The 26,951-nt window shown below is 46.3% G+C and overlaps 1 protein-coding gene across 1 annotated transcript in view; it reads right to left on the bottom strand.

Annotated features, from left to right (window-relative positions):
• Positions 1 to 24,131, bottom strand: part of LOC120930809 (protein mono-ADP-ribosyltransferase PARP14-like) — a 68,196-nt gene extending 44,065 nt beyond the window's left edge. Inside the window, exons 1-6 of the mRNA XM_040341986.1 lie at positions 24,026 to 24,131; positions 19,727 to 21,882; positions 13,443 to 13,524; positions 5,597 to 5,746; positions 5,415 to 5,477; positions 5,041 to 5,220 (exon numbers count right to left, since the gene is read on the bottom strand). Coding sequence (XP_040197920.1) covers positions 5,041 to 5,220; positions 5,415 to 5,477; positions 5,597 to 5,746; positions 13,443 to 13,524; positions 19,727 to 21,882; positions 24,026 to 24,131 — 2,737 coding nt within the window. The remainder of the gene's footprint in view (positions 1 to 5,040; positions 5,221 to 5,414; positions 5,478 to 5,596; positions 5,747 to 13,442; positions 13,525 to 19,726; positions 21,883 to 24,025) is intronic.
• Between the last annotated feature and the right edge of the window lie 2,820 nt (positions 24,132 to 26,951).

Raw genomic sequence — 26,951 nt, forward strand, 5'->3', positions numbered from 1 at the left:
TCCTTAGGCCCCGTACACACGACCAAACATGTATGCTGAAACTGGTCCGCGGGCCAGTTTCAGCATACATGTTCGGTCGTGTGTGGGCGCGAGCGGGCCGAATTCCAGCAAACATTTGCCCGCCGGGCCTTTTCCCAGCGGGCAAATATTCCTGGACGTGTTTTAAAACCGTCCGCTGGAATCCTGCCCGCTCGGACATGTACGGTCGTGAGTACAGACCTACCGTACATGTCCGAGCGCCCGCCGTCCCTCGCATGCGTCGAATGACTTCGACGCATGCGTGGAAGCCTTTAAATGGCAGGCCCGCCCACGTCTCCGCGTCATCGCCGCGTCATCGTCGCGGCGACGACGCGGACACGCCCCGCGTAGTGTTTACGCGCGGACTTCTGTACGATGGTTAGTACAACCATCGTACAGAAGCCCTCTGGCAGGCATGTACGGTGAAAACGGTCCGACGGACCGGTTTCACCGTACATGTTTGCTCGTGTGTACCGGGCCTTAGTGTACGCATCCCTCGTGGTGCGTCGGGCGCCAGTTTCTGGCCACTCCCGGCGTTTGGCGAGGAATGGGTTCCTCCAGCCATACACTACATGCTTTTTCATGTCTAAATTACGTTTTGTGTCGTGGAATGTACGGGGGCTTAATTCAAAAGTGAAAAGATCGTTGATGTTTGAATATTTGGCACGTCATAATCCGCATATGATCCTACTCCAGGAAACCCACCTCCAGGGCTCTAGAGTAATGGCCCTTAAGCGGGCGAAAATCGCTTATGCTCTCCACTCCACATACTCTACTTATGCCAGGGGCACTTCCATCCTTATTGCCAAATCTGCACCAGTTAGCATTAAGCATGTTAAGCTTGATCCTAATGGTTGCTTTGTGATTGTTGTGATAGAATTCATGGGTAAACCATATACGGTAACTAGCTTATATGCTCCGCCCCCATTCACTAAAGTATTCTTTGAGCGGGTAATGAACTCCATATTGGCGATAGCGCAGTGTCCCTTATTGATAGCGGGTGACTACAATACAGTATTGGATAATTCCATAGATAGGTTGCGTTGCTCTACACTACCTCCCACCCCCTTGGGATCCTTTTTAACTCAATTTGACTTGGTAGAGGTCTGGCGGTGGAAGCATGCAGATGGGAGGGAGTATTCTTGTCATTCTGAGTCTCACGGTACTCTATCCCGTATTGATTTATGTTTGGTCTCGTCAGATCTGTTGAATTCGGTGACTGAGGTCAAGTACCTCCCTAGGGCGGTGTCTGATCATTCCCCTCTGTTGGTGGACCTCGCCTTGGGCACCTCTCCCTCCTCCTATCGAGTGTGGCGGCTGAGCCCGTTATGGTTGGCGGATGAGGTTGTGGTGAACCAGTGTATGACAGAGATGGGTTCTTACTGGGTGACTAACAGGCAGAGCGCCTCAGTTCCGATGGTGTGGGACGCCTTTAAGGCCACCACACGTGGCTCTTTTGCTGTGGCCATTGGTCAGACACGCAAGGCCTCGCTATCGAGATTGACAGATGCAGAGAGGTCTCTCAGAGAGGCAGAGGCCGCTTATTCTGCGACACCCTCTCCTGAGACACACGCCGCTTGGAAGCATGGGGCCAGGGAACTGGATCTGGTGCTTTTGGAGCGTACTCAGAAGAAGCTGCTGTATCAGAATCAGCGGATCTTTGAGTTTGGGGATAAAAATAGTCGCCTCCTGGCGTATCTCTCCAGACCGGACTACCAGCCTTGTAGTATACCTAGGATTAAGGATTCCGGGGGAATTGTAGTAGAACAGAATAAGGAGATCATGGAGGCCTTTGTCACATTTTATTCTTCCCTTTATGCTACTAGTGCACATTACACAATTGTGGAATTGGATGACTATCTTTCTGAAATCTCACTGCCTAGGCTTCAGGCCCAACAGGCGACACTCCTTGACGCTCCTCTGACGGCTGAGGAAATTGGGGAGGCTATCCAATCCTTTGCCAGAAACAAAACACCAGGATTGGATGGTTTCCCCTTCGAGTGGTATATGCAGTACAGGGATCTGCTTGTGCCTCATCTGGGCAGGGTGTATGATTTTGCTATCAGGACGGGGCAGCTGCCGCCTTCTATGTCAGAGGCACTGATTGTCCTTATTCCTAAGCCACACAAGGATCACCTCCTCTGTGAATCTTACAGGCCGATCTCACTCATTAATTCGGATGTAAAAATTCTAGCAAAGGTACTTGCCCAGCGACTGAACACGGTCATTACTACCATTATTGGTGCAGACCAAACCGGGTTCATCCCGGGGCGATCGACCACCATCAACCTATGTAGATTATTCACTAATCTGCAGGCAACCCATGAAGAGATGGGCTCTAGGGCCGTTCTGTCCTTAGATGCACATAAGGCATTTGACTCGGTCGAATGGCCTTACCTGCTGGAGGTCCTGGCGAAGTTTGGATTCGGCAATACCTTTATCAGGTGGGTGCAACTACTGTACTCGAAGCCCACTGCTAGACTAAGAGTGAACGCAGCCATATCTGATCCCTTTCCAATAAAGAGAGGCACCAGACAGGGGTGCCCTCTGTCGCCGCTGCTCTTTGTGCTGGCAACAGAGCCTCTGGCGGCGTTGGTGAGGTCCTGTGGGGCAGTCGCGGGGCTGACGATCGGGGGTCTAGAGGAGAAGGTATCTCTCTATGCTGATGACATGTTAATATACTTGTCGGACCCCCAGTCATCCCTCCTGGCCCTGCTGGATCTCATTGGGAGGTTTGGCCACTTTTCGGGATTCCAGGTTAATTGGGACAAGTCCATTCTGTTTATGATGGACCAGGCGACGTCGGTCCGGCTACCACCATCTTGTCCACTACAGATAGTCAGATAGTCAGCTCCTTCTGGTACTTAGGAGTCATAATACAACATCCCATGGCCTCCTATGTCAAGACTAATTTAGACCCCCTCATAGGGCGCATGAAAACTACTTTCAAAACCTGGGCTAATCTTCCATTAACATTGCTGGGTAGAATTAATATTTTTAAGATGATTTTCTTGCCACGATTTCTGTATGTTTTGGGTAATTCGCCAGTGTATGTCACTAAAAAAAAAATTCAAAGAGATATATTCCATCCTCACTTCCTTTTTGTGGGGAGGGGGGGCGGTCAGGATTGCCAAGGACACCCTTCAGTTACCAGTACTGGAGGGTGGGTTGGCCCTCCCCTGCCTTCAAACGTATTATATTGCCTCTCAATTGGCCCACGTACACTGGTGGTTTTACCCCGAAGCCAACAATGCAGCCACTGCATTGGAGGCAGCCATCCTCACCTCCTATGAATCCCTGCAAAATTTGATTCATCGTATGTCCCTTGGGGGGCGGGAGGGAACGAGTATTATAGCTATGACTCTACGGATTATTAAACTCACTAAATTGCAAGTCCCCTCCAGCAGTAATACATACTCACCGAACACTCCACTGTGGGGGAATCCGAACCTTCTGGAATTTTTCCGTAGATCGGATGGGGGATACTGGTCGAAAAGGGGGGTAAAAACTATTTTACATCTGTTCTCAGGCAATGTGTTTCGTACTTTTGAGGAATTTCGTGGAGACTATAATCTGCCACGCACAGCTTACTTCCTTTACCTACAGATACGCCATACTGCAGCAACGCAGTTTGGCCTTCGTAACATAGTCGTCCAGCTTTCTCGGCTGGAGCGACTACTAACTGACCCCTCGCACACCAAGTTAGTCTCCACATATTATGGGTCTCTCCTGCACACTACGACTCAAAGGCTGAGCAAAGCGGCTGCTAGCTGGAGAGCCGACATCCCTGAACTGACGGAGGAGATCTGGCAGGAGGTATTGCCCCTCCAGGTCCCCTCTGTCATTTCGTCCCGTGACAAGGTAATACAGACCAAACTGTTATATAGATCCTACTTCACACCATGCTTACTGTTCAAACTGAGCAGAATCCACTCAGCGCTAGGCTCCCGATGCGGCGGGGCCGATGGCACGTTCTTTCATATGATGTGGGAGTGTGCTCCGATTAGAAAGTTATGGTCGGGGGTCACGGCCTTCATTAGCTCGCTGACTGAGATACCCAATATATGTAATCCTCTGAGGTGTTTACTGGGCCACATTGATGCCGAGACTATATCTAAGAATATGCAAACCTTCCTGCGGATAGTACTGTTCTATGCTAAGAAGTCTATAACCTTCCACTGGAAGTCTCCATCCTTACCTACCATTACCTTTTGGCTCACCACCATCAATCGTGCTATACCGCTGTATAAGATGACATATGAGGCCAGAGGGTGTCCAAAAAAATTCTTGAAGGTCTGGGGCTCTTGGGTTGATTCCGAAAGCACCATACCTCCTGCTCCTTGAACTTTGACTGATGACTGATACCTCTGCCCGCTGAATAGATCTAAGTGAGTAAATTAACGATTCTGTTGTTTTTCTCCCACCTTTCTCTGTGCGTTTTTATGAAAATGCTCAATGTGTACCAGCTACCAAAGTTTTGTAAAATGATGTACCGGGCGATGTTCGCCTAGGATGTGTGTTTGTTGTATTGTCTGTTTTGTATGTACAAAAATTTCAAAATAAAAATTTACCTTTAAAAAAAAAAAAAGATGTCGAGGACCTCAAAGAGAAAACCAACACGTGAACATTTAGGACTTCATCAGAAAACGGAGATTATGGCAACTGGAAAAACATCCAACTACGGAATGGATGGAAAAAACGCAGAAGTAGAAGACAGCTTCTGTGTCCATGCATCAACTTTGAATAATGAAAAAGCTAGCCGTCAAGAAATTTGACACAGACTAGAACTTGGAGGTGCAAGAGTAAATGATCTTCAAAAGTACTGATGTTTCTATAAGTGCAAATATCAGAATTGTCCAGGCTATGGTATTTCCTATAAAAATTTGGGATGCCAAAGCTGGACAATGAAGAAACATGACAGAAAAAAACTGACGTCTTCCAACTTTGATGTTGTCAAAGAATTCTAAAAATTTCATACTGGATTCGGAGGAGCAAGTCAGAGAAAAATCAGATTTTATTTACCGGTTCCTAAAGCGGGGAAAGCCACGGAGGTGGCCTGATGCTCCTCACACTCCTGCAGGGCTTCCAGGACAAGTCTCTTGATGATTGCTGGCTGGTTCGCGCCGGCTACATGGAGAATCCATTTACAATGTTTGAGGTTTCCAGCCGGAGTGATGACATGTCCCTTGTTAGGCTTGGCACCTGGAAGAAAAAGGAGATATATGGTACATGGGTACTTGGCACCCGGTGTGCTACCATCTGTCCTGCAACCCATCCCCCACATTATAGCCATGTACACACAAGTCTGTTGTGGTATATTGGTGCATTATCTACTCGTCTGAAAAAAAAAATGGCATTTGAAAAACAAAGACAATGGTGGCAAAACTAAAATTTACCAAGTTTTCTGGCAGACTCTTCAACCTCTGTTCCAGCAGCTTCAAGGATGGCCTGAGAAACACCTAGGAATAGAAATATTAGAAGCAACGTAAACTCAGCAGCAGACCACATATACTTTCTTCAATATTACATTTCTAAAGTTAGCAGACATATTGACACCTCTTGGTTCCCAGGGATTTACCTTCACGCCGGGTAAAACTGCTGTTGGAAGAATTGACAATCATTTCTGCATCCTCTGTGGTTATATCTCCAATCTTCACCTGATAAGTGACAGATCCAACTGTCATTTCATGAACATCTGGTGACGGAGTTGTCACTGCTCCAAAGAAAGCTGCAAGATAAAAATATAAATGACCAGGGCTTTTTTTCTGGGGGAACTTGGGGGAACTCAGTTCCACCACCTCTGCCTCAGACCCTTTGGTGCCTGCTCACCACAATCACTTGTAAACTCAGAAGTCTGGTTTCTGTGTTTACAAGTGACAGCTCTGCGCTCTGTATGTAATGCAATCCTGGTATTTAATGTCCCTTTAAGACCCTCCTACTGTTTTTGTGAAATTTAACAGAACACACCCACTTTTTGATGTGATTTGGAGGGTGTGTGTAGGGGTTTTGTGGGGCCGTGGTTAAGTTCCAGCACCTATTGTTTAAGAAAAAAAGCCCTGTTAATGAGATTAAGCCCAGAAACAAAAATAGAATATATTGCAGGTTTTTTTGTTTAATCTCTCTTTATTACATTTTTTTCTTCAATTCCATATAACATTTAACATGTTATTGACACTTAAGAACACTTCCTAATAACTTTCTTTACTAGGTGGTGGTTTAAAAAAAAAAAAAAGAGGGGGGGGGGGGGGGTGGAGAAGGGGAGGGCAAGAACGAATGTTGTGATTTTTACAAATATATTAATATATATATATATATATATATATATATATATATATATATATATATATATATATATATATTTAAGTGCTTTAATAATGTGATATTTGTTATATTTCTTCTATGTCTTCTTCTACTCATTTATCCATGATTCAGATTTACCTCCCTTAATTTGGGAAGAAAAAAAATGACATTGGGGGTACTGGGGTTCATTTGGAGACTTAGGCCCGGATTCACAAAGCACTTGCACCGACGTATCTCGAGATACGCCGCGTAAGTGCAAATATGCGCCGTCGTATCTGTGCGCCTGACTCAGAAACTAAGATACGCCTGAAAATAGGCTTCATCCGACCGACGTAACTTGCCTACGCCGGCGTAGAGTGGGTGCATATTTACGCTGGTCGTATTTGGCTCTCTAATTGATTTTCTATTCACATATGCAAATGAGGGAGATACACCGATTCAGGAACGTACGTCCGTCCGACGCAGTGCGCGTAAAGTCATACGTCCGGCGCAAAGTTATGCCCCATAAAGGAAGTGTAACTCAGCAGCATCCATGCAAAGGGAACACAAGCCAACGTATTTTACGTAGTTTACGTAGGACGTGAATATGACTGGGCGTAGGTTACGTTCATGCCGTAGGCAGTGATCCGGCGTATCTTAGGGAGTAATTCCGACGTGATTCTGAGAATGCGCACTGGGATGTGTCCACGGGACGGCGCATGCGCAGTCCGTTATTCGTATCTGTCTGGCGCTCGGCCCATCATTTGCATGGGGTCTTGCCTCATTTGCATGGCTCATGCCCACTTCCACATACGCCGGCTTATGCCTAGGAAACCCTGCGCAGTTTTGGCAGCACTGGCTTTGTGAATCCAGTGCTTGCCTCTCTGCGCTGCGTCAGCGTAGTGTAAAGGAGATACGCTACGGCGGCATAAATATGCGCCGCTGTATGTGAATCCGGGCCAAAGAGACACAAAGGGGTGCACTTGGAGTCACTGGATGGCACAGGGTGCACTGAGCTACACTTGGGGACATGGGAGCTCTAGGATGCATTGGAGTTACTAAATTACATTTTGATTCACGGGGGGGGCAAACAGGGGTGCACTTAGAGTCGCTGAATTCTCAGGGGTGCACTTGGAGGCATGGAGGCGCTCAAGGTTCACTGGAGATGACACAGGATGCTCTGGAGTACACTTGGAGTCTCAGGGAGCACACAGGGGTGCACTTGGAGTTACTAGATAACACAGAGAGCACCAGGAGGCAAATCATATCTACTGTATGTGAAGGGGCACTATTTTACAAATTCTAATAATATGCTGTAAAGCAGATAAAACTAACGTGCAAAGTTCATATGATGTAAAACATAATAAAGTGCAAAATTCATAAGCTGTGGAACAAGATAAAGTGCTAAATTCATATGCTACAAAACAATTAAGAATAAAGTGCAAAGTGCTAAATTCCAATCAATATAAATAGTGACTATGGGCCAGATCCACAAACAACGGCACATTAATGCGCCGGGCATAGCGTATCTAAGATACACTACGCCGCCGTAACTTATCTTTTTGTGTTTGAATCCACAACGAATTCGCGTGTAAGTTACGGCGGCGTAGTGTATCTGTTGCGGCGTAAGGGCGCCTAATTCAAATGAATGTAATGGGGGCGTGTTTTATGTTAATACGTCGTGACCCGACGTAAACTAGGTTTTTTTTTTAACTGCGCATGCGCCGTCCGTGGGGGTATCCCAGTGCGCATGCTCGAAATTAACCCGGAAAAAGCCAATGCTTCCGACGGTGACGTCATTCTTCGCAAATTTCTATTCGCGAACGACTTACGCAAACGACGTAAAAATTTCAAAATTGTATGCGGGAACGACTGCCATACTTAACATTGAGTACGCCTCAGAACAGCAGCTTTAACTGGATCGCCGTAACTAGCTAATTTGCATACTCAACGCGGATTTCAACGGGAACGCCACCTAGCGGCCGCCGAAAAATTGCACCTTAGATCCGAAGGCGTACTCAGGCCCCGTACACACGTCCGAGGAACTCAACGTGCCAAACACATCGAGTTCCTCGTCGAGTTCAGTGTGGAAGCCGCCGAGGATCTCGGCGGGCCGACTTTCCTCATTGAACAACGAGGAAATAGAGAACATGTTCTCTTTTCGGCCCGACGGCTTCCTCGCTGAAAAGTGTACATACGACCGAGTTTCTCGGCAGAATCCAGCTCCGACCGAGTTTCTGGCTGAATTCTGCCGAGAAACTCGGTCGTGTGTATGGGGCCTAAGACGTACACCTGTCGGATCTAGCCGAGATGCCGTTGTATCTTGTTTTGTGGATACAAAACAAAGATACGACGCAGGAAATTTTAATTACGCCGGCGTATCAATAGATGCGCCGGCGTAATTCTTTTGTGGATCTGCCCCTTTGACGGGAGGGCCCATGGAACCCAGAATCCCTTGAAAAGGTTTGGAAACCCTTGTTTCAGCTCCACATGCATCTCCTATGTCTAAGCCACCCTGTGTCCATTGGAGGCACAGGGTGAATAAGAAAAAATGATGGACAGCTGTTTAATGGACAATGAGAAGGTGGTTACTTAAATATAACAGTAATATTTATTCACAATATCTCCCAGAATATATATAAAGAGCTATTTACAGGCCTCTAGAACTGGGTAGGAGCCGGACAGTCTACTCCTACTATAGTTTGCTGCCTACTAGGCTGAGGAGGGGGGAGATCACTGTTTGTATTGTCAATTGTAATTGGCTTCTGCTATTGTGAGAAGGTTTTCTGTGTTTCTATTTATGATAATGTTGATTGTGTCTTCTGAGCTACAAGACGGCAAGTCTTTCCTAAAGGTCATGCCTCTGAGTCACTTAGGATGTCTCTAGGATTAGATAATTATCTCATGTTAATTAGGTTTCTGGTTACAGTTTGTATTGTCATCCTTGTGTATGTATTTGTGTGAGATCTCAAATACAAAGGCTAAATCTGATGTACTCCAAGACTGGTGTTGTCTGGTTCTTGGGGGTTACTATAGTCAGATTCATTGGTCTCGTGTTCCAGGACTTAGGAAGCGATATACTGACGGAAGAACTCAAGCGGAGTGTGGAACGTTCCGTCACGGTGGCAAAAAATAAAAATCTTTTATAATGCAGTTCATGAAATATCCTAGATCAACAAAATTGTTCTTTAATGTGGTACGTTGTTAAAAACCATCACCAACGTATTGCTCGTTTAACCGATAGTGCTGCTCAGTTAGGCCTTGTACACACGGGCAAACATGTACGATGAAAACGGTCCGCCATTCGACGCATGCGAGGGATGGCGGCCGCACGGACATGTACGGTAGGTCTGTACAGACGACCAAACATGTCCGAGCGGACAAGATTCCAGCGGGCTGTTTCTAAACAAGTTTGGAAATATTTGTCCGCTGGAAAAAGGCCCAGCGGGCAAATGTATGCTGGAATCCTGTCCGCTCGGCTGTACAGACGACCGAAGATGTCTGCTGAAACTGGTCCGCGGACCTGTTTCAGCAGACATGTTCGGTCGTCTGTACGGGGCCTTAGAAGTAAACTCACCAGATGGTCATGATCCTTTTAACTAAAAGAGGGTCAAAAAAAGCCTTAAATTATGCGGTGCCATGGTTGAAAGGAGGAGAGTTTTTTTTAAATCTCTGAGGTGCAAGAAGAACCCAAAGGAGACATATAAACCCAGGCATTTTTTTACCTTTTTTTTAGTTAAAGGGGGTCAGTGTACATCTAACTAAGCACTATCGGGTGAATGAGCAATAAGTTGGTGATGTTTTTTTAGCAACATACCACATTGAAGAACAATTTAATTGATCGAGGAGATTTCATGAACTGCATTCAAAAGGACTTTCATTTATTGTCACTATTTATATTGATTGGAAGCTAGCACTTAGCACTTTATTCTTAAAGCGGGGGTTCACCCTTAGAGGGCACTTTTTCCCCTTAGATTCCTGCTCGTTTTTACTAGGGGAATCGGCTATTTATTTTAAAATATGTGCAGTACTTACCCGTTTACGAGATGCATCCTCTCCGTCGCTTCCGGGTATGGGCTTCGGGAATGGGCGTTCCTTCTTGATTGACAGTCTTCCGAGAGGCTTCCGATGGTCGCATCCATCGCGTCACGATTTTCCGAAAGAAGCCGAACGTCGGTGCGCAGGCGCAGTATAGAGCCGCACCGACGTTCGGCTTCTTTCGGCTACGAGTGACGCGATGGATGCGACCGTCGGAAGCCTCTCGGAAGGCTGTCAATCAAGAAGGAACGCCCGCTCCCGAAGACCCATACCCGGAAGCGACGGAAGAAGATGCAGCTCGAAAACGGGTAAGTACTGCTCATATTTTAATACAAATAGCCGATTCCCCTAGACCGAACGAGCAGGAAGCTGAGGGGAGAAAAAAAAAAATTATAAATGGGTGAACTCCCGCTTTAATTGTCTTCTACCATACGAATTTTGCACTGGATACATTTGAGCCCTCAGGCACACTGAAGGTGCATTAGAAACACTTGAGTTCTTAAGCACACTGAAGACACTATGTCACATTAGAGACACTTGAGTCCTCAGGCACGCTGAAGACACTGGAGCATGTTAGAGTGATTTGAGCCCTCAGGCTCACTGGAGACACTTAGATACACTAGAGACATTTGCATAGCTCCCAACTGTCCCTGGTTTCGAGGAACTGTCCTTCATTCGGAACAAAGTCCCTCTTTCCTCCTCATTTGTCCCTCAGTGCTAAACCTTTCATCCAATTCAAAATTAATGCATTTTGTCAATTCCAAAGGCCAATATAAAGAAATAGTGATGGTAAAAAAGCACTTGTGGGTTTAACCAATCATTTTGTTGTACAATTCTCCTTTAAGGGGGCGGGGCAGGGGGGTGTCATATGCCTGCATACTTTTGCTAATAGGTACTCATCGCTAAGGCACACCAAAGACACTAAGGAACACTAAAGACTATCAAACCCTCAGGCACACTGGAGACACTAAGGTACACTGGAGACCCTTGAGCCCTCAAGCACACTGGAGACACTGAAGACACTTAGGTACACTAGAGACACTCAAATCCTCAGGCACACTGGAGACACTAAGGTACACTAGAGATGCTTGAGCCCTCAAGCACATTGGAGACACTGAAGACACTTAGGTACACTAGAGCAGTGTTTCTCAACGCCAGTCCTCAAGGCGCCCCAACAGGTCATGTTTTTAGGATTTCCCTCAGAATAAATGGCTGTGGTAATTACTAAGGCAGTGAAACTGATTAAATCACCTGTGCAAAATAATGGAAAGCCTGAAAACATGACCTGTTGGGGCGCCTTAAGGACTGGAGTTGAGAAACACTGCACTAGAGACTCTCAAACCCGCAGGCACACTGGAGACACTAAGGTACACTAGAGACCCTTGAGCCCTCAAGCACACTGGAGACACTGAAGGCACTTAGGTACACTAGAGACACTTAAATCCTCAGGCACACTGGAAACACTAAGGTACACCAGAGACACTTGAGCCCTCAGGCAAACTGGCAGGTGGAGGGACAGTACAGTGACTCAATTCGAAATTGCTGCATTTTGTAAATTCCAACGGCCAATATAAAGAAATAGTGATGGTAAAAAAGCACTTGTGGGTTTAACCAATCATTTTGTTGTACAATTCTCCTTTAAGGGGAAGGGGCAGGGGAGTGTCATATGCCTGCATACTTTTGCTAATAGGTACTCAGCACTAAGGCACACCAAAGACACTAAGGTACACTAGAGACTATCAAACCCACAGGCACACTGGAGACACTAAGGTACACTGGAGACGCTTGAGCCTTCAAGCACACTGGAGACACTGAAGACACTTAGGTACACTAGAGACACTCAAACCCTCAGGCACACTGGAGACACTAAGGCCTCGTACACACGACCGGATCTATCCGCTGGGATTGATCCGCGGATCAGTTCCAGCGGACAAATCCGGTCGTCTGTACGGCCTAGCGGATATTTATCCGCGGAGATTCCTCCGGCCGATCGATTTCAAGCGGATATAAATTTCTTAGCATGCTAAGAAATCTATCCGGTTGAATCGTGTCCAGCGGATTGATCCGGTCGTCTGTACAGACTCACCGGATCAATCCGTCCGCTCCCCTCCCTCGCATGCGTCGTAATGATTCGACGCATGCGTGGAAGTACTTACCTTCCAGCGACGCGCTCGTCGCCGCGTCATCGTCGCGGCGACGGCGCGACACGTCACCGCGGATGTATTCCGCGCGGATTTTGATCCGATGGTGTGTACAAGCCATCACATCAAAATCCGGAGGAGGAATCTCGTCTGTACGAGGCCTCAGGTACACTGGAGACCCTGGAGACACTAAGGTACACTAGAGATGCTTGAGTCCTCAAGCACACTGGAGACACTGAAGACACTTAGGTACACTAGAGACACTCAAACCCTCAGGCACACTGGAGACACTAAGGTACACTAGAGACACTTGAGCCCTCAAGCACACTGGAGACCCTGGAGACACTAAGGTACACTAGAGATGCTTGAGCCCTCAAGCACACTGGAGACACTGAAGACACTTAGGTACACTAGAGACACTCAAACCCTCAGGCACACTGGAGACACTAAGGTACACTAGAGACACTTGAGCCCTCAAGCACACTGGAGACCCTGGAGACACTAAGGTACACTAGAGATGCTTGAGCCCTCAAGCACACTGGAGACACTGAAGAGACTTAGGTACACTAGAAACACTCAAACCCTCAGGCACACTGGAGACGCTAAGGTACACTAGAGACACTTGAGCCCTCAAGCACACTGGAGACCCTGGAGACACTAAGGTACACTAGAGATGCTTGAGCCCTCAAGCACACTGGAGACACTGAAGACCCTTAGGTACACTAGAGACACTCAAACCCTTAGGTACACTAGAGACACTTGAGCCCTCAGGCAAACTGGTGATGGAGGGACAGTACAGTGACTCAACACTAGATCCCAAGGAGAGGTAGGCAGTATGTTACATTTTTGTTTTGGGGTTTAGATATATTTTAAGCCAAAACACCACAGTGTAAAAACATAAATTTGTGCTTGCATGGCCAAATAAACAAAATAATTTTCATATCATTTCATGGTAAATAAAATTACTTGATTCTGTCCCAGCTGGTTTTTGGTTGGTAGTCTCGTTGGTAGTAGCTTCAGAGTACTTTGCCAGTTGGCTTGAGAATGCCTGTACATAAATAACTCAAGAAAATGTGAATTTTTCCCTAAAGATATGAATGTGTAATAAAACAATGATAACTACGAGGTAATTTTGTACTATGCAATCGTTCCAGGTACTTGAATATTATCATTTGGACATTACTAGGAAAACAGAAAAAAGTCATGAGGAGCACACCTTTTAAAAATGTTACGTTTAAATAAAGGTAATATTTTTCAGTTTTGGATAGAGTGGGGCAGATTTGTGTATGTGTGTATGCGGGGTCATTAACCCCCTTTCTTTCTGATGTCTTGCTCTACATTAAGGTGGCTATTTAGCTAAAGATCGAGAAGCCACTAAACGATTAACTCTCTGCCATTTCTAGTTAACTACACCCGGTTGTGGGAACATTACCACCCAGGATGGGAACCTCAAGTCTATACCCTACCTACAGGATGCCTTGTGGGTGAGAGCCTCGCTGGATGCAACTTGCATTTAAAGCGGCATTCAAGCCCAAGAACTCAAATATAACACTTTGAGCCCTTGGCAACCCATGGGGCAACTCACTTCATGGTTAATACTATAACCACCCCTACAGGTTAGAGACAACAACTTTTAGGTTCAAAGTATTTAGGGACTGCGCAGCAGACCTCACTCTTAGTAACATGCCAGCAGATTGCTACTGGATACTGGGGAACTCATTACACTAATACGGGGCAATTTAGGAAACAGCGATCAGCCGATCACAGATCAATTGGCTTCAGTATAAATCACACAAATAGGAAACATAAGGGAAAAACAAAGACACTGAATTTCAAAACAGCCAACTTCTCTTAACTACAGTAGGTGTTTGTGATATTGTGTTTTTAGCACGACAGCATCGCGCTGATTCTCGGCGACATGGTGCCGAGATCTCGCCGACATCTCGCACTCACTGGAATAGTGACAGCACATCCCAGCAAGCGCGTCATAGAAGCGACGGGAGATCCGACTTGGATTCCCGCCAATTCTACACGTGTGCGGCGTTTGTTATGAATCCTGAGGGGGAAGTCCCCGCCGGATTTTAAATAAAAATCCGGCATGGGTCCCCCCCTCAGAAGCATACCGGGCCCTTAGGTCTGTTATGGGTTGTAAGGAGAGCCCCCCTACGCCGAAAAAAACGGCGTAGGAGGTCCCCCTACAATCCATACCAGACCCGTATCCAAAGCACGCTACCCGGCCGGCCAGGAAGGGAGTGGGGACGAGCGAGCGCCCCCCCCCTCCTGAGTCGTACCAGGCTGCATGCCCTCAACATGGGGGGGTTGGGTGCTCTGGGGCAGGGGGGCGCACTGCGGCCCCCCCACCTCAGAGCACCCTGTCCCCATGTTGATGAGGACAGGGCCCCTTCCCGACAACCCTGGCCGTTGGTTGTCGGGGTATGCGGGCGGGAGGCTTATCGGAATCTGGGAGCCCCCTTTAATAAGGGGGCCCCCAGATACCGGCCCCCCACCCTAAGTGAATGGATATGGGGTACATCGTACCCCTAACCATTCACCTGTAGGAAAAATGTCAAAGTTAATAAACACACCACACAAGGGTTTTTAAAATAATTTATTTTTCTGCTCCGGAGGCTCCCCCTGTCTTCTTTATTAGCTCTTTTACCAGGGGGAGCTTCTTCTTTGACGTCTTCGGGTGGGTGGGGGCCGCCGTCTGGTTCTCTTCCACCGCCTGGGGGGGTCGCTTTTAAAAAAGCCCCCACCCCCCGGCGGGTTTCCTCCGGTGTCTTCGGCGGGGGGGGCTTCTTCTTCCGCTATCCCGACGGGTCTTCTCCGCTATCCGGGGGGTCTTCTCAACTCTCCGGGGGTCTCCTTCTATGTTCGCCGCTCTCCGCTATTGACTCGGCGCACCCCGGTTCTTCCTCTCGCTGTCCGGTGCCTTCTTCTTCCGTGCTGTACGTCTTCTTCTCCTTCCGTGCTGTGAGTTCTTCTTCCGTGCTGTGACGTCATGTTCTTCACTTCTCTTCTTCTCCCGATGTTGACACGTCGCCTTTCCTCGCTGCAATGACGGGTGCGCGGCTTGCATCGGATTTATATAGACCTCACAATCCCATCATGCTCTGGTACCTACCCATGTGATACCTACCCACGTGGGTAGGTATCACATGGGTAGGTATTGTGAAAAATTAAAATGTCACAACCCCAATCGCGTTCTCCGCTCCACAAAAAACAAAAACTACTCCAGATACCCCAGACCAGATACAAGTCCAAAGGAGAACAAAGATTTGCAGTCCAAGGACCTAGACTGTAGAACGCTTTACCAACCAGCATCCGAACAGAAGTGAATCACCAGGCCTTCAGGAGAAAACTCAAAACCCATCTATTCTGAAGGCTAAATACAGTAGGGAATAGATACCAAGCGCCCTGAGGCGATTCAGTTCGCATGTGTTGCGCTATATAAGTTTTTTACTCACTCACTCACTCAATCACTCACTCACTGAGTTAATACAGTGTGAAGATACAGTGGTTTTCAAGGGTAACAAAGGCTTAACAAGCAGCCTGCGGTGTGGCAGGTGAGATAGCTTCTTGCAGCGAGGGAGATGTTGTCGGCACTCCTTCAGCCATGATCCATCTCCCATAGCATCAGGAGCAGATCGGCACCTTATCCTGTAGAACCCCACACATCATTGGGAGTGAGGTAGCAGTGATAAGCTGGACAGGTGGAGAGGGCATTTATTTTGTGTGTCCTTCCTAAATGCACATGTAGCTGTGTTGGTGTATATGACATCAAGAGAGTTTACTAGAGTTCATTCATGTTAAGTCATCTGTCCGAGTCATGAGTGTGGCTCGAGAAAAGGTACTCAATGTGTATGGCAATGACCCTGTACAAAGTGCCTAGTGTAGCCCAGAAGAACCCACCCCGGTGTAGGCCTCTCATGTGACCCTTGCATGGCACCCAATGAGGAGGGAAACATGGAGAATGTGATGACCAACCACAGCCACCTACCCTTCATGCTGGATCGAGATCGAGCTCAAGTAAGTATAAGGAGAGCTGGCATCAACAAGTGAGCGTAAATGTAAAGAGTAAAGGTCACACTTTCCCATGAGAGCTCTCAAAGGTGGATTTTCCCTCACTTTGGGGTGATTTAAACTGACCTCCTGTCAGTTCTCTGAAATGAAAAGTCATGGGTAATCTCCCAGATGGGGCATGTATTCAGGTTCCCTCCATGCCTCCTGAGACCCAGTCTATATGGACAGTATGGCAACTTGCTGACTCAACTTTTGACTTCTACTATGTTCTTTTGTTATCCTCAAAAATAGCAATACAAATATTAAGCACAATAGAAAGGAGTGAAAGATTCAAGGGAATTGTCAACTTATCAAGAAGATTCAGAAGTAGAAACCATTTTAGCTTGTCATTACAGATTATGTTTATTTCTGGGTGCTTTTTATGTGGCCTTTACCATGGCAGCCTCCTCTGGACTTGCTTACCCAGTGAATGAAATGGAGGTTGACTTTGCCGGTTCTCCCCTTACCTCCTTTTCTGTCTCTCTCCTCTTTAAAGTTCACCACATTTGTCTTTTTTCTCCAGTTCCTCTGTGGATTGCTGTGATTTATCGGCCTCTGGAAACAGTGTCACCCTTGTTTGATGATTTCTCTGCCTGGCTACCCCACTTTCTCTGCTCTTGAATGCTATCACTATTCTGTGTAAGTTCAACATTTTGTTAATGCCAACACCCTGGCTACATTTCAACTTGTAAGCAAGGGTTAGCACCCCTTTTAGTGAGGCCCCTCCCCTGGGTATAGTGCATGGGAGGCATATGCACCCCTTTATAAGCTGGTGTGGTGGAGTCTTAAGAAGAAGGCTGATGGGAACAGGCTTCCCCTGATGTAAGTCTACAGACTGGTAAGGAGAGGGCCCTTAGGGGTTAGGCCTTAGGGCTTAGGAGTTAAGAGCCTCTGAACAAGAACCCACTGCAAGGATACACACAGTAAGGAGAGTGAGGGAGATGGCTGGATATGTATGCCCAAAGCTGAGTGAACTGATCTTTTAAAAACATTAAAAGGCTACTAGTGTGGACATTCATATATTCTGAAGTGGGCTTCAGGCAAGGAAAATGTGAGTAACAAGATGACAGAGTTCCTTCACTTTGCAGGTGTGTCCAACCATCAGAGCTGCCACCTCATTGATAGCAACCCTCTCAACCCATTTCAGTATGGATTTAGCCTACAACATCTGACAGAACCTGCCTTCCTAAAATACCTACTAATGTCCTGTACATATGGTCTGACTTTTGACCGGCCAAAATCACATCGGAATTCCACCGGAATTCCATCGGAGTAAAAGAGAACATGTTCTCTATCTAAACTCGGAATTTCCGATGGAAAAAGTCAGATGGGCATACACACGGTCGGAATATCCGATGAAAACATTTCGGCTGACTTTTTTCATCTGAAATTCCGATCGTGTGTATCCGGCATAATTGTTAAAACCAATGGGTACTACTCCATACTACTAAAGGTTTTTGCTGATTTTGATACAGTTCACCACCTGCTCTTCCTTTAAAAAATTCTGCAATGTTGGCCTCCAAGTCTCTGCTGTTTGCTGGGTCCCCGACTCCCCATCTACCTATCTTAGAGCACTTTTAGTGTCACTTACAACCCTACCGCTTCCTCTTTTCTTTCTCTTACTGTAGGGGTTCCCCAAGGCTCTATCCTTAAACCCCTCTGACTCTCTATTTACACCTCCTCCCTGGGTCATTTCATAGCCTCCCACAGCTTCCAATTCCAATGCTGACAACACACAAAACTATATCTCTACCCTTAACCTTAGCACTTCAATCCCCTCACGCATCAATAATTTACTAACTGACATATCAGTACAGATAGGACGTCGCTACCTCAAACTCAGTCTTTCCAAAACTGAACTCAAAATATTTCTCCCCCGTGTTCCCCCCTCCGGCTTTTCTATCAAACACCTAAAACTTTCTCTCTACCCCTCACCTTACCACTTCAATCCCCTCACGCATCAATAATTTAGTAACTGACATATCAGTATAGATAAGATGTCACTACCTCAAACTTAGTCTTTCCAAAACTGAACTCAAAATATTTCTCCTCTGTGTTCCCCCCTCAGGCTTTTGTATCAAACACAATAGCACAATCATCAATCTCTCCCCTAATGCCATGCTCCTATATGTAGTCCCAAACATTGCCTTATTTTTGCCCTACAGCCAATTACTGTCCAACTCTTGCTGCCTTCAAGGCTGTATCATCTCCAAAACATCCCCCTTTATAGCCAATGACACCACCAAGGTACTGATTGACTGCCTTTCTATCTCTAATCTGGACTATTGTAACTCCCTCCTCATTGGCTTATCTTAACACAGGCTATCCCCTTTCAGTCCATCATGAAAGTTGCTGCCAGAGTCATCCATCTAACCAACCATTTAGTGTCTGTCACCTCTTCCTGCCAATCCCACTGGTGCACAGTAAGAACTTTGAAGTGTTAGGCCTCGTACACACGACCAGACATGTCCGATGAAAACGGTCCGTGGACCGTTTTCATCGGACATGTCTGCTGGGAGGTTTTGGTCTGATGTGTGTACACACCAAATTCCCCGCAGACACAAAACGCGGTGACGTGGCGGCGAAGTGGCGGCGACGATGACGCAGCGACGCGCGCGACTCAGGAAGTTCAATGCTTCCACACATGCGTCGAATCACTTCGACGCATGCGGGGGATTTCGGTCCGATGGTTAGGTGTACTAACCATCGGACATGTCCGACGGACAGGTTTCCAGCGGACAAGTTTCTTAGCATGCTACACACGGTCGGACATGTCCGCGGAAACTGGTCCACGGACCAGTTTCAGCGGACATGTTCGGTCGTGTGTACGAGGCCTTAGATATCTCAGCCCTTAGTTAGATACTCCCTTCCTCACCATGCAACCAGCTAGGCAAAGTTTCTTTGATGTAGAGAAAGGAAGATTTAGGACAGGAATGTCTTAAATTACCATAAAAATAATAAAAGAAAGGCCAGAAAAACATCCCATGTAAGCTGGAATACATTACATTGGATTCCACTTCTAGTTCTTCTTGGTGACTTAACACCTATGGATCTTGTCAAGTCAAACGGTTGCCATACTGTCAATAGAGATAGGGGCTCAAATGGTCTGTCGTTTGCGTAAAGAGACATTTGAGGCAGAACACTTATAAAAATAAAAAACATTAGATAATGCTGATGTCAGTTAATACCGTACAGTCTTCAATTTTCTTCTGAAGCAGTTTGATGACAATCCCTTCCTTGGTCATCACTGCATTCTCATTGCCTGCTATTACTTGTACCCGGGGCTTCTCATCATCCTTTATTTTAACGTCATGTTGGATCTCTGATGCTTTAGGTGGAACAGCATTAGGTTGGTTACCAAATTTGACTTTAGTAGCTTCACAGAATTCTTTAACGGTTTCCTCATTCATGTCCACCAGATGTATTCTCTGAAGAGTGGTCTGTTGGCTCTCCACATAGACATGTAGTGCTTCCATTATATTCTTAATGCATGACTTCAGTGGGAAAGCAAAAATGCGAGAGCTGACTGCTGGGATTGCTATTGAACAATGATTGTTCTTCGATGCCAGCTGCAAGCTAGTGGTGATGGCCTTCTGTAAAAGATGCTCACAACTTGAATGTGAACTCGCTGACCATCGGGGGCCGACGGTATGTATGACCTGTTTACACGGCAAGTTGCCAGCATCAGTGATTACTGAGTCTCCAGGGGACAGTCTACCATTGGTCTTGATGATCCTGTCACAGTCCTTTCGAAGTTTAAGTCCAGCTGCATTTAGAATGGCTTTTGCCAAGCCACCAAAGTGTTGTAGATGTTCATTGGCTGCATTGACAATGACATCTACTTTGTGACGGCACAGGTCATCTTTGTATATGGCGATGGTCAACCCTTTTGGAAGTTTCACTTGGAATCTGGGGTCACCGAGTACAGAGTCTTTTCTACAAGTCTCCTCTAAATGTATTGCACAGTTCAATTCCTTTGCAAATGCGACTAGAACTTTTTCATTGGTCATGCAAAATTTTTTGGCTCCTGGTTTATCGATGCACAGGGTATCACAATGAAGTGAGGACAGAAAGTTCTTGATGAGCAACGCTGCCTCTTGAACGTGAACCCTTGGGCCTGACAAGCACATCCTGTCCCCGTTCTCCGTCACATCTACTTTTTTATCTATCTTCCCCCAAATGTCCCTCCTTCTGTCCTCAAGGAACTTCATCATTACCCTTGACTCAACTGTATGATCTGTTCGTATCCTGATGTTATTCCTTAGAAATTCACTAACTTTTTGGTGGCACTTTTTTACATTTGATGTTAGGCCACTGATGACCACATCATTCATGGCTATAGAAGGAAATTCCAGTATTTGAACTCTGCATATCTCTGCGTTCAACTGTGAGAATAGACTTTTCCATTCAGGACTTTCAAGGAGACTCTTCCCTTTAACAATGATACGTCTACACATTATTTTATCTTTAATTTGCTCTTCTGCTTTTTTCAAGGCTTCCTCTGAGTAAGCAATAAGTTTAACAGCATTGTCATCTATTTCCAGCAATGCATTAATGCTGTGAGGTACAAAAAGGCGACTGCCCAGCTTTCCATCGGACAACATCAGGAACTGGACAAGGTGGCGATTCAGCTGGAGAGATTTTGTTTTCATTTGTTGCTGTATGTTGTCTATCTTACATTTGGCAGTGAGAACCTCCGATCCCAGCCCTGATATCTGAATCTCACTTGCTTCTGCATTATAATCAATCTTCAGCTCTGGGAACGTCTCCGCCATCTTATTCTCTAGGCCGCTCCTATACATAACCCGATAGTGGGCCGGGGACATGGGTACAACCACAGTCAATCTTTGATTCTTTTTTTTAATTGCTCTTGTGTTTTTTTTTAACAGGTTTCTTAAATTTGGTTTCATCTCTGTTACTTTCTTGGACTTGCCAACCAGGTAGACCTTCCCTGCAGCCAAGTCAGTTTTGACCTGTACTCCGTGGAACATGGAACTGTCCACTGTTGCTTTAATAACCTCCCAGACCGACTGACTGATTTTGTACTGTACAATTTTGTACTTCGTGACAAGCTTTTTCATGATTTTCTGAGCAGAAGGCATTCTGACTGGTAATATGAGTTTGAAGACGGGTAAATGGCGGTCTTTTCTTGGCCATATGGCCTCACATTCTTGACTTATCTCTTTCATCTGTTTATCATTTAGCATAGTTTTCAAACTAAATGGTCTCAAAGTAAACTCTAATGTAGATATTTCTACACAAGCTCCTCTGTTCACATGCTGTGTTGCAGGGAATGATTTATTTGTCTTGAGTGACTCATTCTCCTTCCGAAATCTTTTCACAACTGAAAAAGAAAGAAAGGTAAAAGTTCAGGATGATGACACATCCAGAACACCACATTAAATTACATTTCTTTCTCGTACATCACCGGACACAGAGCAGCCACATACATTACTACCTGGGTTATGTGCCACCTATTTTTGAATGGACACTGGTAGAATAACCAAAAACAGGAAGTGACCCCCTATATAACCCCTCACCTACAGGAAGTACTCCAGTTTTTTCACCAGTGTCTAAAATGGTGGATGGTCATTTGTTGAGCTCTCTGTGAACGTCCATGCTGTAATCCCGCACAGGTTCTTAAGAATCAAGAGACAGCGTTTCTAGATCCATTTCAAAAAGCTACTATTCTAAGATAAACGGTACCCGAGCCTTTGTAAAGAAGATTAAGGGATCAACAAACAAGGTTTTGCCTGTAATGCAACCTTCGGTGCTGGACCCTGCGTAGTGGAATCCTGGACACCACAGTGCTAAAGCATTCCTGTAAAGGAATAAATAGTCGTGCTACTTTTGAACACTTTTTGGCCCAGATTCACAAAGGACTTACAACGGCGTATCTCCACGTACGCCGTCGTAAGTCCGAATGTGCGCCGTTGTATCTTTGCGACTGATTCATAGAATCAGATACGCCTCATTGTTGCCAAGATACGAGCGGCGTAAGTCTCCTACGCCGTCGTATCTTGGGGTGCATATTTACGCTGGCATACAACACGCCCCCTACCAGCCTACTTTGAATTACGCGGGCTTACACCAGGCCCATTTACGCTACGCCGTCGCAACTTACGGAGCAAGTGCTTTGTGAATACTGCACTTGTCTGTCTAAGTTGCGGCGGCGTAGCGTAAATAGGATACGCTACGCCCAACTAAAGATACGCCATTGTATCTGAATCTGGCCCTAAATGTCTAAATATGAATACTGTGCACTATATGAATAGTTAAATAAAAAAAACATAACCAGCAATACATGCAATAGTAAAGTGTTCACATAAACAGAATAATAAGAGCCGTTTCACACAGGGGCAACAGGACTTTGTGCACGACTTTGTGAGGCGACTTGGACACGACTTTTGTACGTAAACCACAGCAAGACTTGGGGCAACTTACAACATGACTTGAAGTCGCCTCCAGGACAGGGGATTTTGCCAGTGGCTTATCATGAGGGGTAACTTCACGTAAAATTTTTAATAAAAAAACGGCATGGGTTCCCCCTCCAAGAGCATATCAGGCCCTTAGGTCTGGTATGGATTTTAAGGGGAACCCCCTTGTCCCCAAAATCCATACCAGACCCTTATCCGAGCACGCAGCCCGGCCAGTCAGGAAAGGGGGTGGGGACAAACGAGCGCCCCCCCCCCCACCTGAACCGTACCTGGCCGCATGCCCTCAACATGGGGGGTAGGTGCTTTGGAAAAAGGGGGCGCCCTGCGGCCCCCACTCCAAAGCACCCTGTCCCCATGTTGTTGAGGACAAGGGCCTCTTCCCGACAACCCTGGCCATCGGTTGACAGGGTCTGCGAGCAGGGGGCTTATCGGAATCCAGGAGCCCCCTTTGATAAGGGGGCCCCCAGATCCCGTCCCCCACTCTGTGTGAATTGTACCCCTACCTATTCACCTGGGGGGAAAAAGTGTCAAGAAAAAAACACACTAGACAGGCTTTTAAAGTCATTTATTAGGCAGCTCCGGGGTCTTCTTCTGACTTCTCCGCTCTCTCTGGGTGCGTCTTCTCCCACTCCCTGGTGCCTTCTGAAGTGCTCCTCCGCTATCTTCTTCCAGCTCTTTCACTAGCGGTGGCCCGGTCTTCTCCGTCGTGTTCTTCCCTCTTCTCCCGCTCTCCGGTGCCTTCTGCCGGGCTCCTCCACTTTCTTCTTCCAGCTCTTTTACTAGCGGCGGCCCGGTCTTCTGCGTCGTCTTCTTCCCTCTTCTCTTCTTATCTCTCAGTGTGGCCCTTTCGGATAGAATCAGTCCACTCTGTTGTGACCTCTGTCCAAGAAGAAGATTTTCTGCATCCATAGATAACAGGGATGCATACCTGCACGTGCCAATTTTTCAACCTCATCAAAGGCTTTTGCGCTTTGTTGTAGAGCAACAAAATTTGTGGCTCTGCCCTTTGTGCTCGCAACCGCACCCCGGGGTCTTCACAAAGATTCTAACATCCATACTGGGTCTTCAAAGATCTTGAAGGATCTTGATTGCAGGCTACGTAGATGATCTTGTGACCTTTTACGGTCAAATTCCTGGAACATCTCGGATGGATCATAAATTCCAAGAAATCGGCCCTAAAACCGGTTCAAAGTCTGAAATACTAGGGCCTTATCATGGACACAGTCCAGGCAAGAGTGTTTTTGCCTCCAAGAAGGGTCGAGGCAGATAAGCCGTAAGCCGAAAGAGACACCTGTCTGTCCGACTCTGTATGAGTCTTCTGGAAAGGATGGTTTCCTCATTCGAGGCAATTCTGTATGCCCAGTTCCATTCCAGGGCATTGCAGCAGAACATTCTGCCTGCATGGAGCAGGAGGATGCAGGCTTTGGATTCCTACATAATCATAACCCCCCAGGCTCGAGGAAGTCTCACCTGGTGGTTAGTAAAGCAGAATTTGATACAGGAAAGATATTTTCTTCCAGTGTCGTGGAAGGTAGTGACCACATATGCCAGTCTTTCCGGCTGGGGTGCAGTCATGGAAAGTTCCACAGTCCAAGGGAAATGGACTCCTGAAGGAACAGGAATTGCCCATCAATGTGCTAGAGCTGTGGGCAATATGCTTCTTGCTGAATTATTGGATGTTAAAGTTACAGGGTCACCCAGTAAGGGTGCAAATCGTCGATGCCACAGCTGTGGCCTGTGTCAACCATCAGGGTGGCACCAAGAATCGTCTGGCCCACATGGAGGTCAATCATGTACTGTCTTGGGCAGAAATGCATGTGCCAGTGCTATCTGCTATCCACATCCCTGGGGTAGAGAACTGGAAGGCGGACTATCTCAGCCGCCAACAGATACATCCAGGAGAATGGACTCTGCAACCACAGGTGCATATGCAGATTTGCCAGCAGTGGTGTACACCGGATGTAGACCTGCTGGCATCCAGGTTCAACTGTAAGATTCAGCAGCTTGTATCCAGAAAAAGGCATCATCATGGTAGGTTTCCTCTCTCTTTTTTTGGTTGTGGTATATACCCTGGTGGTTAGTTCTTTTCTATTTCTTACCACCATTTCCTTTTCCTTTTTTTCAATATATTTCACCACCAAGGTTCACAATTATCTGAGCACCCATTTTCGGGTAAATGTGGTTGCCATCTTTTCACGTACCTCCTTAGGACTGAGACCGGGTCCATTACTGTTTACACCCCTATATTATAGATTTATGATATACTGATACACAAACTTACAATTTGTTCCCATAGGTCTCTACTGATGAGTTACACACCATCCCTTGTTGTCACATGGGGAACACATCCCCTTCTATACCCCCCCCCCCTTCTATACCACCTGATGCCAAGCCTGTATATATTGTCGCCTCAGCTCTCGTGGCATAGGACGTTTCCAGTTCAACCTTTTCCTGTCATCATATTCCAAATCCACTGTCCATCTGTGTAAGTATGGGTGAATGATGTTCATCTTCCCCATCCACCTTTTTAATATCTTTTCCTTTCTAGTCAGACTGATGTTTATTATATCTATTTATACCCCATAGATATTTCTGTTGCATATGCTCTTGATGAGTGGGCACATCAACGAAACGCGTCAAGCTCTTTCTGATGCCACAGCTACATCATTACATGCAATTTAATTTGGTACCTTTTTACTAACTATGTCTGACTATGTTACAACTTTACCAACCATTTTGTGTGCTATATCATGTGTAATATGGAGGATGTTGATAGTGGGCATGATACCAATTGTATCATCACGTTACATATTACGTGCATATATATGAACTGTATGTTTTATGTGTACTCATTTCACCTGCATTGTGATTGTACCTCATCTGTATTAGTTTATGTTAAATAAAAACACTTTACAGACCCACATTGCATTTTTGCGTCCAGATACAGTACATGCTTCATTTAAAGTCCCAAATCCCTGCTTTCTTTGTCTCGCATACCAGGGATTGAGACATTGGACTCACACATCCTATACCTCATCTAAAGTCCCAAACACCCTCTTTTTTATGTATTCAGAGCAAGAGATCCACTTGCGATTGGGATAGATGTTCTGGTAGTTCACTGGACTCAGTTCTCCTTGATTTATGCATTCCCCCTGATTCCTCTTCTGCCATATCTTTTGCGCAGGATCCGAGAGGAGATGACATCAGTCATTCTGATAGCTCCAGCCTGGACCAGGAGGGCCTGGTATCCTGAGATAGTAAGATTAGCAGTAGGCAAGTCTTGGACGCTTCTGCTCTGGCTTTATCTACTGTTACAGGGGCCTATATTTCACCCAAATTTATGCTCACTGAATTTGACGGCGTGGCTATTTAAGCCAGGGTGCTAGGAGATCGTGGTATCTCAGGACCAGTGGTAACGACATTGGTGAATGCCAGAAAGGAGTATATTTAGCACCTCGGTGCTGGCCCTACAAACAGACGGGAACACAGGGATATCTTACAGCAGGGACTGACAATATGTATGAGAAACATGGAGGTGCAAAGGGATCCCATAGAATACAGGTACACAGGATACAATTGTGGTGTCTAGGAGAGAAAGGATATCTATTAGTATCAATTAAGGAAAACTCAGTCTGCCTCCACATATGACAAAGGTGAGGGCCCTTGGATGGGAAAAAGGTTCAGAGTCTAAAGAACCACCTTGTCTTCTCCAGAGCCCCTAAAGTTGGAGAAGTCTTGCATTGCAGATGATCCCCGAGTTGTGGTTCTCGGGCTTTCCTAAGCAGGCAGCAACTGGGAACTAAGGACTGATAAGCATCCAAGAGTCCCTTGCAGTGCTAAAAGGCTGGGATCGCAGGTCAGTAGCGGCGTATCTAGGGTATGGCAAATATGGCATGTGCCATGAGTGCCATATGAAGGGTTCCCTCGTGAGGTGAGATGAGTGGCTGGGCAAAAAGCAGTGTTGCCAATGCCAACC

The sequence above is a fragment of the Rana temporaria genome, chromosome 3, assembly GCF_905171775.1.
Source record: "Rana temporaria chromosome 3, aRanTem1.1, whole genome shotgun sequence".
In the NCBI taxonomy this organism is placed as follows: Eukaryota; Metazoa; Chordata; class Amphibia; order Anura; family Ranidae; genus Rana; species Rana temporaria.